The sequence below is a fragment of the Zosterops lateralis genome, assembly GCF_965231275.1.
Source record: "Zosterops lateralis genome assembly, chromosome: 6".
Classification (NCBI taxonomy): Eukaryota; Metazoa; Chordata; class Aves; order Passeriformes; family Zosteropidae; genus Zosterops; species Zosterops lateralis.
This window is the reverse complement of record NC_139761.1, coordinates 35,854,965-35,869,365: the sequence shown is the minus strand read 5'-3', so window position 1 is coordinate 35,869,365 and position 14,401 is coordinate 35,854,965. Positions and strand designations below refer to the sequence as shown.

Genomic DNA, 14,401 nt, shown 5'->3' with positions numbered 1-14,401 from the left:
TTGTTCTCCAATACAGATATGGTATCATCCAGTTACTGTGAGCTGGTTCTACAACTTTGCAGCTGAGGGCCCAGTTGTACCTTTGCATACTGACTTTGCACAGGTGATTCCAAATCTCAAAGATGTGGTCTGTACAACTGGGCTTGTGTCTTGCTACAGCTGCACGAGTAAGTCTGCCCTTCCAGACTGCTGACCAAACTGCATGTTAGGGGTGTGGAAACCCTATGAGAAATTACAGGGGCATTCAGCTTTGCTACTGGACCAGAAAAGGGGCTTTGCTCCATGCCTGCTGCTTGTTACAGGGGATGGTGGCAGGGCAGTCACACGCTACTGTCATCTCCAAGTTTAGTATGACAGTTTAGCATGACCCAGCAAAAAGGACTGACAGTGGGGGTGAGGAAAACAGCTGTTCCTTGAACTGTTTCCAACCCTGCAGCATGGTTACTTCCAACCAACTGCTTCCAACGTGGAGCAGTGGCAGTTGCAGGAACCCCAACCAAAGCTACTCTGAACAAAGCCCCAGAACACTTACTGTGTTCAGCTTCTCAGCTGCTTCACTCTGCTGGGCTAGCCTACTTCTTGAGGCAGATATGACCACAGCTAAAGGTTAGGTGACCAAACTAGGATCAAGTTAGAGTAGCCTTTTGACAGCAAATTCATGTAGCACAACAGAGCTAGGTCTTTAAGTTACCTGCTTGGCAGACTTACAGCTAGATTTCAGAGGCTGCATCTTGCCTACAGTTTATCAGTGTTCAGCTTTTATTTACAAGAGGTCTGAGATGTATGTATACAGCAAGATTTGCTGAACTGCTGAAGGAGGTTCACAATTAGATGAGCAAAGCAGATGCAACAGCAGCACATAAGGACTCAACAGCTTTGTGACTGGTGTGAAGATTCTGAAGTCACATATAGATTGGCAGCTTTGTAGACCAGATCTGAGGAGAATATTATGTCAGTTATAGGAGAAGTGATAGAGATCCTGTTTGACAGCCATGAGTAAGCCAGGAACTCCTCGGTTACCCCCAAGTCTTGAAGAAAACACCACACTAGGAATGGCATCTTTGGATGATGGGTGGGGAGAAGGGATGGTTCTAAGCAGATGAGCATCTTGGAGACTCCAAATTCTGGTGTAGCAATCCTGACCAACTGGGAGGAAAGCAAAATTCAACATTACACAAAAAGGACTTTATATGGTTCTGCAAGATTATCACCACAGAGGCAGAAGGTCTAATGGGGAAAACACCCTGAATTTTTTTACACCCACAAGAGGCAAAGTGCTTATCCATACTTTACAAAACAGAATTTTACACTCATTTTTCCCACTCATTTTTACACAAGAGTGGGAAAAATGTGCATTTCCTATTAGGTAATTAAAGGTACCAGAAATCAGCAATTAGAGTGCTTTTCTCTTTATCAAGCTCCTAAGCGAAAAAAAAAAAAAAGGGGAGAAAAATCCAAATAAAAAATTCTTATTATTCCACCACTTACTGACAAATCCAAGGAAAGGAAGTCATTGTCTTTACAGTGACTTTATGAAGCTTTGCTACACTGCAAGTGTTTTGTTTCACCTATTGGTACTTTTCCTTACTTTTCCTCCCCCACCCCAAATATAACAATAGTGACACAAAAATCTGAGTGTAACTGGGAGTATTCAAAATGAATATGAGTGGTATAGACAGTTTACAAGCAGTCAGGCCCACATGCCAATGCTTCAGTTCATCACTACATTCTCCACTTAAACACCAACTGAAGATATACATATTCTCTATATAAAGTTATATCTGTATATCTTATCCTGTTTCCATGTTTTTTCCCTGAATTTTAAAATCAAGTGTTTTCTGCTCTACTCTTGAGACATACTGTGGAAAGGATAATGGGACTTTTGCAGGACACAGCAGATAAAGCTGTTGAGCACCTCACAAGATTGATTACAGTAGGTGTGCATCCATAACATAATTTTCATAGTATATTACAGTGTGTTTAAGGCTAATGTTTTTTCTGAATTTTGAGGAATTAACAGCTTTACAGCTTCTAACAGCTGCACCTAAAAAGCACCCTCAGGCATAAGAAAATCACTACCATACACTATAAAAATAGAAGGGGTAAAAAGTCAACCCACCTGCTATAAGAAGTCCTTCCTCCTCATTTACATGCAAAGGGAGAAGAGCATATTCATTGTGATGACCTTTGTACTGTTTTACACACTTTGTTGTTCTCAGGTCCCACAGTTTTATCTGCAAGTTGAAGCAGTTGTTTGAGAGAGGATATATTGAAGCAGAGAGCACCCAACAGTTGGGATGTGTTTGAGCACATCCAGAGGAGAGGGCCATCAAGATGATCAGAGGGCTAGAGGACCTCTCCTATGGAGACAGGCTGAGAGAATTCAGCCTGCAAAAGCAGCCTCCTCCCAATGGAGACTACAAGAGAGCTGGAGAGGGTCAATTTATAGGGGTATGTAGTGATAGGACAAAAGGAATGGCTTTAAACTGAGAAGGTTCAGTTCAGATTAAATATTAGGAAGCTCTTTAATGTGGAGGTGGTGAGTGACTAGAACAGGTTGCCCAGAGAAGTTGTGGATGCCCATCCCTGGAAGTGTTCAAGGCCAGGTTGGATGAAGGGCTAGTGGAAGGTGTCTCTGCCTATGACAGAAGGCTGGAACCAGGTTATTTTTAAGTTTCCATCCAATCCAAACCATTCTGTGATAAATAACAGGCTCTAGAAGAAGATCTATAAATGGAACTACCACCCACTTCCATACTACACACTAAGAGCAGATATCTGCCCTTGGGAGTGGGCTAGAGTACATCCATAAGTACCTGTAAATGCCCAGACACTTAAAGGAACAGAATATCCTAAACACAACAAATCCATACCTTTCCAGCCATATCTGCTGCCATCAGATAGTGTTCAGCCTCCATAAGGTGAATGGATGTAACTGCTGAGCCATGGAAGAGACGAATTGCTTTCCAGCTCTGCCCCTTGCGGTTCCGCTGGCGCACGTCAATGCTGAAAATCTCACCCGAACGGCAGCCATTGTACAGCACCGGGGTCTGGGAGAGTCCCAGGGAAAGAAGTGTACTGTGTCACATTGCAGGGGTCTCACAAGTTACACAGACACAGTCTGTGTCATGCTTTTGAGTTCTACAGTCAAGTTGTCAAATTGTTCTAACAGATGCATTAAGAAGCAGATTTTTAATTACACACTGCAACATTTTTCAGCCAATTCATTAATTCTATTCATACCTCAGCTATTTAGTTTAGCTGTAAAAGTTTCCCAAGGTAAGCAGGAACTTCATCTAATGTAACAGCAAAACAGAAACTGGAATTCTCATATTCCTGTTTCCTGATCCTAACTCTTTGTGAACAAGTCCATCAGTACTTTATAGGGACTTTCTCTTTCTTGGTGGAGGTAATACACTGAGCGTTATTAGAATGAGGTTTTTTGCCAAAACCAAAACAATTTTACATGTTATTACTGTGCCTTTTGTACTTCCTTGTCTTTTAACCTCTGTAATCGTAACAAAAATTGCCCCTGTTGCCACACTTTGAAATCAGATAATCTTTTTGTTGCTATTCAATTGTGTGCAAGTGTCAGAGCACATCAGCTCTGCTGTGGAACAGCCATCCAACAACAGCTGTCATCACAACCTTATGTACAGCATGAGGAGTCCTGCTGAAACAGAACAAAGAGCCCACCAATGAGGCAGTACTCAGAAAAAATGGTGTCTGGTTCTCCCTACCTGTGTGGCAAACTGCTGTGCCAGCACATCACTGCTGGTTCCAAATGTCTGACGATGCCCTGTCACTACATTGGTCACAAGCACTCGTCGTGTCAGGCCTAGGGAAGACAGATGATGTTGGTTTAGCTGTAATTTGTGTAACAGCTGAGAGATGAATGGAAGAACTCTTTCCCACTGAGACAGAGGAGGCCGCTAGCCTTGCAGATAGATCACCTGTGCTAAAGCAGTTGTCTGCTTGGGGATTCAGGCACCAAGCACAGGACCAGGCAGTGGATATCTTGAAACTGCACAGCATTCCAGGTCGATCTCCTAGAAGACAGGAGCAACAAATGAAGTGTTCATAAAATGTTAGGACAGAATGATAACTCAGAAAGGTTCTTAAGATTGCCACATTTCTTTTAACATTTCAATCTGATGCAGAGAAAGTGTCACCCAATTAGTGACCTTTTGCTACTCAAGGGACAGGAAACAGAAATGGAAGTTCATGATGTAAGTGGGACACCTACAATCTATGTAACTAGATGATACTGAGAGATTTTATTTTATTACGCTGAAATTTATTCTGTAGTCAGGAGGCTGACCATGGCAGGAAAGGGAAAAGTAACACTCGCCTTATAGTCATAAGTAAGCCATTTTTTATTAATGAGTGGGCTAGAAATAAAAAACATTTACTTTATAAACTACAATTAGCCAAAGCCTAACCTGCAAGTTCTGTGCCTGCTTATTTTTTTAAAAAAATGATTAAGTAATAACACTCTTACACATGTAGCCCCTGCACAGAATTTATGCCAATTAGCAGACTACATCCTCAGTTTTTACTTCCTTCACAGCACATCATACATGCATCTGCCAGGTAGCAGAGGTGACATGGACAAGAATGGATGGGTAACATATTTAGACTGGGTAAATTCTACTTTTCTCTCAGCACCTACTCAGCAAGGCTCCCACAAACCAACTGTTTAGGAGAGTGAAGGAAATCAAATTTGGAAATATCCAAACAGTCAGTAGGATATATTAGACAAGAGGACTTTGGTGGAACTTACCGCAGCTAATTATGGTGAAGGGCTTGAAATCTTTTATAGAGCAACTGAGTATGCTGGCCTAGTAGCCATCTACCCTCAGTGACTCCTCATTCAGGTTCATGCTGACTCTATGCAAATTTTTTTAATGGCTGCACATACAGCAATACATAAAAAATTTAAAATTAGCCCATTACTCTTACAGATTTCCTCTGTATAAATTTAACTGATCATGTCTGAATGGAAACCAGATTAGAGCATTGCACTCTGTGACTTGAAGCAGCATGGTTCTAACATCTATCAAGAAAGTCCAATTAATGAAGTCCCGCCCCCAAGAACATTCAACAAAAAAGATCAGCTATAGCCAGACTTAAGATGCAGTACTGTCCCAGTCAGTCAGGTTTTCCATACAACTGGAGCTGGAGTTTGTACAAGGAGCTATGGCTGAGATATTTACCAGCTTTCCACCTCTGATTTATGCACTGAGCATACCTGAGCAGCTGCTATGAGAAGGGATTCTGCAGTGGCTCTGGATACATATAAGGATATGTGAGTACTTGCTGTGTGCAGCTTCCGTGTATTAATTACAGGCCAAGCTACTCATGAAAAATCTAAAGTGTTTAGTTTATAAGTGAGGTGTTCTCCTGGCAAAGTCAAGTACTGCAGAGCTAAAAATAAACCAGGGCTTTGAGTACTGCTTGTTAATTAAGTCTCAAGTTCTTTCACCATAATTTCACTTTTTAAGCTCTTTTAGCTTTACAGGAATACAACAGTCTCACCAACTATTGAAAAAGAATGCTAAAATAATCTTTCATTTGTGCTCTTTTCATACCATAATTGCTACCAAAACTTGGAGACAAGAAATAAACAAAAACACCCTACCTGGGTTAGTGCTGCTGAACAATGATGCTGGAAGCAGACTGGCACAGCCTGGTGTTTCTGCAATTCCCATGAGACACAGCTTGCTGGAGTGAGTTAAGAAAAACTGCTTTCTCCCTAGAATGGAATAGGCTGCCTAATATTTATAAATGAGAAAAGCAAGATGCCCTGACACAGCTCACAACACTTTTCCTCGAGCCCTTTGATGTGCTTTACAGTTTACAACTGAGCTGTGACACTTCATTTCTTTCATAGGAATAAGCTAGAAAGAAGTCAAATTCTTGCCTGTATTTTCACTATCAGAAAGATAAGAGAATACTATTGTATGTTACTAGTGATAGGAAAAAAAGAAAAAAATAAGCATGGCCTACATAGATCTTTCTTCTCACTTTTTCAATAATATACATTAATATAGATCTGTTTTACATGGAAATAAATTGGAAAAATGGGAGGCAAGGAAAACTCACTTTAGATTACATTTAAATATTTTATGAAGACTATACCAGATATAAATAAAATTTGAAAGCTGCATTTCATGTTCAGCGGGGTAAATCTGTAACTCAAATAAGGGAAAGCACAAACCCACCAAACCAAGTGATCCCAAACCTGTCCCCAGCCATGCGCACGCCTGGTGAGCTCCTGCCCGATGGGTCGGTCTGGAATTGCCTGGATTTTACACAGGCCATTCCATACGTTCCTATGTAATTTCTTTTGGCGCTTTAATAGCACACCTGCTGTCTGCCATTTCCTATGTCAAAATTCAATTCTTTTCCCCCTCTCTCCTGGGCTCTGCACTGTTCATTACTGCTTTCTCTTCTATATCATCAACTTTCCTCTTCTTTGAGTCAGACCTGCAGAACATGCTCTGAAAGTTGCAGGTGATGCTACTGAATTGCTCCCATTCTCCTCTCACCCCAGCCAATATAGGGATGGTTTTAAACACAAACGAACCATCCCACTTTCAAAGAGATTCACTTCAGAAAAAGGTTGTTGCCTTAACCCTCTGCTCCTGTTCTTTTGCTTCAACCAACTTCCAAACATGAGATCATTTTGGATATGGCATTTACATACACTATTAATGAAGTGGGAATTCTCCATGGCAGAAAACATGGTCTTTCATTTACCATTAACATGAGAACAATTCTACATATAACAGAACCATTCATCTGCCTCAGTAATTCCAACATATTTTGATTTTCATTACTTTGCGTTTTCCAGAAAACTTATCTTCTGGGGGAACTACAGGAGAGGTATTCCTTGAAGTTAGTTTTTCTGTGAAGCATGATGCAGACTTGTGAAACCTGAACGACAATTTTGCTTTTTTAAAAAGGATATAAAACATGAGAATCTGGATGAGTCAGTGATGCCCAGCACACAGAGTTCACCTTCAAGGAGAAGAAGACATACTGTTTTTGTGATCTGTTATTCAATTAGGGAAAGATTATTTCCATGCAAAAATGACATAAAATTAGGCACTGGGCACAACTCCTCAGCCCACTAAATAACTCAGTAATGGGGTACAAGCATTTCAGCTTCATATTCCTAGCAACAGAACAGCATTGAGAAGATTAAAGGCACCAAGCACATCCTATTTTTCAAGAGACCATCCCTGAAAGAACCTGAGCATGACGAGATCATGAAAACCTATTTTAAATATGCCTCATATTTAAAGGAGGATAAACACAGTTTAAGGGTAAACTTTAAGGATAAACACAGTTTCCCAAAATTATTTTTAAGAAAGAAGCATGCCAATCTTGATAGTTTTGGTAGCCAAACATCAGTTTTGCCAGCTACAGTCCAAGTTTGAAGTAATCACTATCCTTGGAAGCTGGTACTCGTACGCAGTCTTCCATTCTAATTGTAGTGTAACATTCCTGACAACTATCACTGGTACTGAGCACTTTCAGGACAGGTTTATTGTGGTTCTGTGTTTATCCAAGCTTCACATTTCCAGATTCTTCCATTCTCTTCTCCTAGCCCCTTCCCCAACCCTCATGGCACTTCCACCTGAGCCTCCCAACAACAGTGTTCTGAGAATGCAAGCACCAAAGGAAGGAGGAACAGAAAAAAGTACTTTGCGGTTTGTGAAGTAGAGGTTGTCATACATCTCCACAGTGAGAGACTCCTTCCCCAAACCGCTGAGATTGATGATACCATATTTACATCCTCCATGCTCTACATCGTTCACAGTGAATATTCGTTCACAAGCAACATCTGCCTGTAAAATAAAAGCTTACCAGTCACACTTACTGGAAACTTACAGGAAAAACAGCTTGAGGGAGTTGCATTAGGTCTAAAATGAAACAACACATTAATTCTGATCCCTTTAACACCACCTGCTTTCCATTCACCTCTAAAATCAAAGGCCAACTCTTTTATATGCATGCACAGTAAAAAACAGGTATAAGGAAATGATTCAGTCCTTGGCTAACAGTAAATGATTTTTCCAATGTTAATTCTATACACTTACACGGTTTCTGAGTCCCCTTTGGCTTCAGCTACCTATGCAGTGCTCTGTTTACAAGGCCAGGAGGTGGTCCTGGAGAGCTTGCTATATAGTCTATGAAAGATCATGAAATGTAAAGTGATTACTGATGTTTACTTAAGTTCTCTGAACCACTGGCTTTGCCACTCTCAAAATTCTCATCTTTCATTTTATTCTTCTTTCTCTTGATCCTCTCCTTTCCTCCTCCCAGCCCCACAATAATGACCCACTCAACTCCTGTTTACTTCCAAAAGAATGTGTTGATCAGATTAAAAAACCCAAAAACCAAAAAAACAACCCAACAAAATATGCTTTCATATCCAACCATTTTTATAATTTTCCTTTGTAGGAAAGGAACAGTCTCTCCCTACCTGTTTAAAGTTACTGAGCACAGATTTTAAGAACTGTCAGCAGGAATAACACATCTTTAAAAGCTACATTTGACCTGTGTGATTTGATTACAAAAGCCTGAATTTTCACTGAAGAGGGGCTCTCTTTATCTTAAAGACTTATCATTTCTCATAACATACCACAATGATTTTAAAATTGTTGGTTCCAGCAACTGAGGAATCTGGACTGTGAATTTCTATCTTCCTCCTCTGCATGGAGTTCACTTTTAGTTCATGGACGAGCCTGTAAAAGCAGGTAGGAGGGTGAAGGGATTCAAGAAAGGAAAATTCAGGTAAGCCTAAATTTAATGCATATGAAAAGAATTCTGGCCAGGATATAGGACTACTTTCAATCACCAAAGAGAAAATGCCTGAATAACTAGCATGCTGAAATTTAACTTGCACAACCCATGAACATGAGCATCTTCCACATTCATGGAATTTTATCTCAGTATTTTGAACCCCAGCACATCTCTAGTATCCAGAAGAGCAACACAGCAAGTCACTAACTTAACTTGCCTTCTGCTGTTCTAATAGGGGGCAAGGGAATGGTCATGTCCATTGAAAGGCACTTACCCTGAAAAAGCTGTGCTATACTCATACAGTACAATGTGGCAAAACAGCATATCCATATACATACATAAAGTGAACTTTTTTTGAAGTAAAATTGGGAAACAATTTTCTCATTTGAATTCTCATCATTTTAGTAATCTGATTATTACAGAATATAACCTTTTCTCTGACTTCAAGTAGTATGTTCCTCCTCCTCCCAATGGAACAGTAAAAATGCAAGAAAACCTGACAGAAACAGTTGCACTAACAGCAGAACTTGGCACTGCAAACAGAAGACAAATCAAATCATTGTACCTGCAATAACTAGTGGAGCTGAGCAAACCCAGCTGCCTTTTCTGTAACAGCACAGATGAGTTCAGTCCAGCCCTTGTTGTTTTCTGGAAGAGAGTAACATAGAACTGTACTCAGTTATTTACTTGTTTAAGATTCAAATATGGCTGTGGGTCTTTGATATTTGGGATGTTTAGGTAACTTTTTTCTCGAGCCTACACACATTAAAATTTTCAAAATGTATAAAACACATTTCAGTACCATATACCTGACGTACTAGAGTAAGTAGACAAGAATATACTGTTGTGAGATGTGGAGTGCTTCTGTAAATACAGAAGCAGGAGAAAAAAAAATAAAACTCCAACAGCCATTGTTTTCACTCTACATAATCACCAGTACCACCTAGAGGTGTAAAGTCACCTTCTGGTTTCATTACAACACCTCCAGTTCTTCTTATACAGCAAAATCTTCTCTCACAACGAGACTGATATTAAACATGCAGTCTTACTGTTGTCCTAAACTGCTTTTTCATTCCTTTTCCATTCCCCTCACAGTTCCCTGGGGTTGGAACTAGCTGATCTTTATGGTCTTTTCCAACCCAAGTCATTCTACGATTCCATTCCATGATTCACAAATGCTTTAGAATTTAATGCAAACACCTTCTGGGGAGACCAAGGGATAGAGTATTTAGCAGAATTATGGAGTAAGAAATTTTTTTGATAATGCTCAGACAAAGCAAGTGTTTGAGAGTCAAAAGGTTCTTTAGACTGAAGAGTTGGTTGGAGAACTTCATTGCTTAAGAAAAAATGGTGTTCACTTCTCCCAAATGACAGCATATAAGCTGAGCTGTTATTTGTAAAGTTATAAGACATGTTTTTCAGGTAATGAAAAAGCCTCCTTGTTAGATATTTTACCCACACTACAGATATGCAGCATCAGCTTTAATTTCACTGTAACACTTTACGATGAAAAGCACACAGGCTTTCCAGACATAAACATAAGACCTGCCTTGATTTTTGCTGTCCAAAAAAGTTCTTCAAGAAAAAGCTGTTTCCACCAACTATGGTTAGTATTGCTTCTTCAAGATCCAGGAATATGATAAATAAATTTATTAAAAATGTGAAAAACTTTAAATCAAGATCCCACTTTGCCAATTCAAGGCAGAAATTTGAAACCTGGCATGCAATATCCTGACTCAAGTGTAACTGTGGAACAACTCCAATTCTGAGCACAGTTCCTGTGTTTTTATAGATTTTTTTGTTTGTAATGACTTGACGTCATTCCTGTGTGGAACAGCCAAACAAAAGGCTTCATAGACTTTATTCTTAGCAGAAAAAGAAATTGAATTGTCAGAACTTGAAGACTTTAGTTTATAATCTGTCCTAGGCCAGAGTACAATAGAACCTAATAGCAATCTTTTGCAAGACATACCAGATTCTGTTTTTCCTCTTCTTCTAAGAGTCTCAGTCTTTTGCACTCCATTGCCTTGTGCTGAATGCTGTCCTTGGTGAGGGGGTTGTGGTTATTATGTCCAGGCAATAGGCGAAAATAGCGGTTCTTTTCTGGGTCATAATAAAATCCTGGCAGTTCTTTGAGGTGGGGAGACATGGGGGAGAAAAAGTGACAAAATCAGATGGATGACTAAGTTTGTTTATTGCCCTTTGATATTTCATATTTTCCTGTGACTGTCAGAGTTGCAAGACCCAAAGCTCTAGCTCCCAACAGGTCCCAAGCCTGGCAAACAGACTAGGAACAGATGAGTCACTTTCAGGAGAAAAAAAGAGGTTATTTATAGTGTTCAAATGCACTGCTCTTACACAGGTACAGAATGGATGTCCCCACTGACCAAGAGGAAATTCAGACCAATCAGAAAAGCACAAAAGAAAGGTTTTGTTGCAGAACAAAAATGGTCTTTCTTCATAAATAAATCATGAGGGGAAATTCTTAGTTAAAAGACTTGGTAGGACAGAAAAAAAAAAAAAAAAAAAAAAAAAGACAGTGAGGTATCAAATAAACCCAAATAAAGTGATTCACTTCCCAGAACAAGACACTTTTTCTTCAGCACACAGGAGAAATTTAGATAAAATCAAGAGTTCATTTGACTTCTTCCAAAGATAAACTGGGATGAGAAAGACTCAATTTTAGCGCTTCACTGTCTGTGTGAACACAGAGGCAGACAAGTAAAATACTTTGATAGATTTAAAATACTTTGACAGATTGTCTCAAGACAAAGAAATTTACTCAGAGGCAATTTTTAACATTTCATTTCCCAAGTTTTAAATAAAAACTTTATTTACTACCAGATTTCATTTTAAGTATCCTCTTTTTGCAGCTGCTGACCATTCAGCTCTTTGTTTGCATCTTTTAGGTTTCAGCTTAGCCACAAGTCACCAAGACTTTTTCAGGTCAGCAAAAATAAAAAGTTAGTCAATGAATCAGTAAAGTTTATAAAAGCACACTACATTCAGTAGTTACACAGTAACTACACAGGAAGAAATGTCTTGCAGCATAGATGTCCTAGCATGCTCACAACACAATATAGTGATATATAAAAAAATCTCTTTAAACTCAGTATTGTTTCAGGACTCTCCTGTTGTACAGAAATGTAAGCCCTCACTGGCTTAGTTTTTGCTAGCATTGTTTTATGAGTCAGGAAGCCAGAACATAAACAGGACATCTTTCTCAACAGCACTGCTACTTCATCATTTGTGGTAAATGAGCAAGTATTGAGCGAGAGTATATTTATTACAGACTACAAAGTACACTGAAGGCATAAAGAGAAACACTTCACACAAGAGACACACCACAAAGTGATGGATTATGCACCTTTCAAAAGACTGAGTAACTGAACACAAGCTGTAATTTTTTAAATGCTCTCTTATTTTATTTGCTTCCTTAGTAGTTAATTTTCTTCCTAAAGCAGCATTTCTGGAAGGAGAACCGGAATTGCAGTTTTCAGTTTATATCACTTTGTCTACGCACACAAGTTTTCAAACATGAGTATTTATGGGCCTGACAGTGACTGGCTCTGTTCTCTAGATCTTTACTTACATCTTTTTGTATCACCTGATGTTACTTTACTCCACAAAATTTACTGTTTGTATTGCTCTGTCACACCCAATTATTAATGCAGCTACTATTACTTTTCTCATACATTCAGCATATAGGAACTGACTTTTGACCCATAAACACCATCTCTTACCTGGTGCTACAGAGTTCTGTGTTGAACTGGATGAAGAAGGATCTTCATTGCTGCTGGGACCTGCATTCACTGGGGTCTGTGGTTCTTCTTGTTCCAGACTAAAAAAATAGCATTGCCTTCAAGATAGGCTCGCAATTGCCCCACACATCTTTCCCACAAAGAATCTAGAAAGTGGATTGTTACTGACATCAATGGAATACCATTCTGCATTGCTCTGATAGCACACCCTGCATATCACCATACATTAAACTATGAAAATCAAACAGTGAAAAATATCCAACTTAAAAATTTCTCAAGAACATTAGTGCTACCAACATCCTGAAAGCCTTAAATGACTTGCTAATACATTAGAGGCGGCTGTTGATTCTGCAAGTACCTTTAACTTTCTTCAGCAAAAGATTAACTGGGGAATTATACATTAAACAAACAGCCGACTCCTGAAAGCATGCAAGTCTTCACAGCACAAACCGAGAGAGAGTGTGGGTAAAACACTGACGTCAGGTCAAAAATATTTTGCCATTCTCTCCATAACAAGAATTTCACTGATGAGGTTTAGAAACATGCAAAATAAACAAAAGTTTAATGAGAAAGCAACCATAAAAACAGCTCAAACACAGGCAAGTGTAAGTTGTAAAATGCAAAACGTGCTTTCCTGAAAGGATCAATTTTCAAGGCAGAGCATTATTCCTGAGACCTTGCTCCATTTACCTGGTCTGCTAGATGTGGTGTTTTTACCACATTACTTACCATGCTTTCAAACATTCAGGAAGAGTCTTTAATGACAGATTTTACACCAGTAGGCTCAGAAGTTTAAAATAAATAGGCACGTAGAATGAAGTAATTATATTTTTCTTCCCTGAACTATCTTTTCATATTGATGAAGGGTTTATGGACAATAATGCACAGCTGAAAGGACTGGCTAATAGAACAGCATCTTAGTTTAAAATCAATGTACAGTCGTGAACACACAATAAACTTTCAGAAATCAGTACAATTCCACTCCCAGTAGGGATGACAGATATGACAGATAACACAGATGACCAGAATTGCTGTCTACTAGAACTTCAGGTGGTAACCCTCTCAATTCTAGAAAGTCACCATTGTGCACATTTAATTCCGTGTAAGACAACGGCTTGGCCCGCGCTAAGCTCAAGCTCCCCGTACTCGCCTTTGGGCGCGGCTGTTGTGGCCGGGTCTCCTGTGCCGGGGGGGATGGTGGCTGCGCCTGTGGCTGCTCCATCCACGCCTCTCCTTGCCCCGACGGTAGTTCCTCCGCATTTCTGCTCTTAAAGCAACCACACGCACATATCTCACCCCTGCTTGCCTGGAACGGCTCAGCACACACCAGACAAGTCTCTTAACGCGGCCTCTTTTCCAACACTTTCAACCTGTAACGAACAGGCCTGCCGACCGCCCGCAGCACAACCGCTCCCCTACGCCTGTCGACTTCCCCGCTAGTCCCGGATCAGCTCCGCGGCTCAGCCCGCAGCGCTAAAGCCAAAACCGCGGAGGCAGAAGGGCAGTGATGACCGAGCATCCCCCGCCGTCTCCCCGGGCCCGCCCGTCCCTCACCGCGCCGGGCCCGCGCCAACCCCGCCGCATCCGCGCTGCCGCCGGCGCCCCGCCCACGCCCCCAGGGGCGCACCTCATTGGCTCTCAGCCGCGGCGGCCGTTTGATGGACAGCTCGATCGTCCAACCGCAGGATGCCGGACCGGTGCGTGCGCCGCGCGGGGGCGGGGCCAGGGGGAGGGCGGGGCCGGGATGAGGGCGGGGCCAGGCTGAGGGCGGACTGAGGCTGAGGGCGGACTGAGGCTGAGGGCGGGCTGAGGGCTGAGGGCGGGGC

The 14,401-nt window shown here is 40.8% G+C and overlaps 1 protein-coding gene across 1 annotated transcript; it reads right to left on the bottom strand.

Annotated features, from left to right (window-relative positions):
- Nucleotides 1–741: 741 nt before the first annotated feature.
- Nucleotides 742–14,143, bottom strand: DCAF4 (DDB1 and CUL4 associated factor 4). Its single transcript, XM_083863730.1, has 13 exons — nt 13,726–14,143; nt 12,558–12,655; nt 10,787–10,944; nt 9,380–9,462; nt 8,654–8,756; nt 7,713–7,856; nt 6,974–7,023; nt 5,642–5,721; nt 3,954–4,049; nt 3,741–3,838; nt 2,874–3,050; nt 2,120–2,234; nt 742–1,146 (listed from the first exon to the last, which is right to left on the bottom strand). Exons 1-13 carry the CDS (start codon nt 13,833–13,835, stop codon nt 953–955), a joined length of 1,506 nt encoding a protein of 501 aa, XP_083719856.1. The 5' UTR covers nt 13,836–14,143; the 3' UTR covers nt 742–952.
- Between the last annotated feature and the right edge of the window lie 258 nt (nt 14,144–14,401).

Bases quoted from the DNA above. Each gene is read 5' to 3' on its own strand.
- DCAF4 (XM_083863730.1), bottom strand. From the start codon at position 13,835: ATGCGGAGGAACTACCGTCGGGGCAAGGAGAGGCGTGGATGGAGCAGC. The intron at 10,945-12,557 runs GTAAGAGATGGT...CCCACCTCAAAG, and splicing joins ACAGAACTCTGTAGCACCAG to AACTGCCAGGATTTTATTAT. The intron at 3,051-3,740 runs GTAGGGAGAACC...GGACTCTCCCAG, and splicing joins CACAGCAGTTTGCCACACAG to ACCCCGGTGCTGTACAATGG.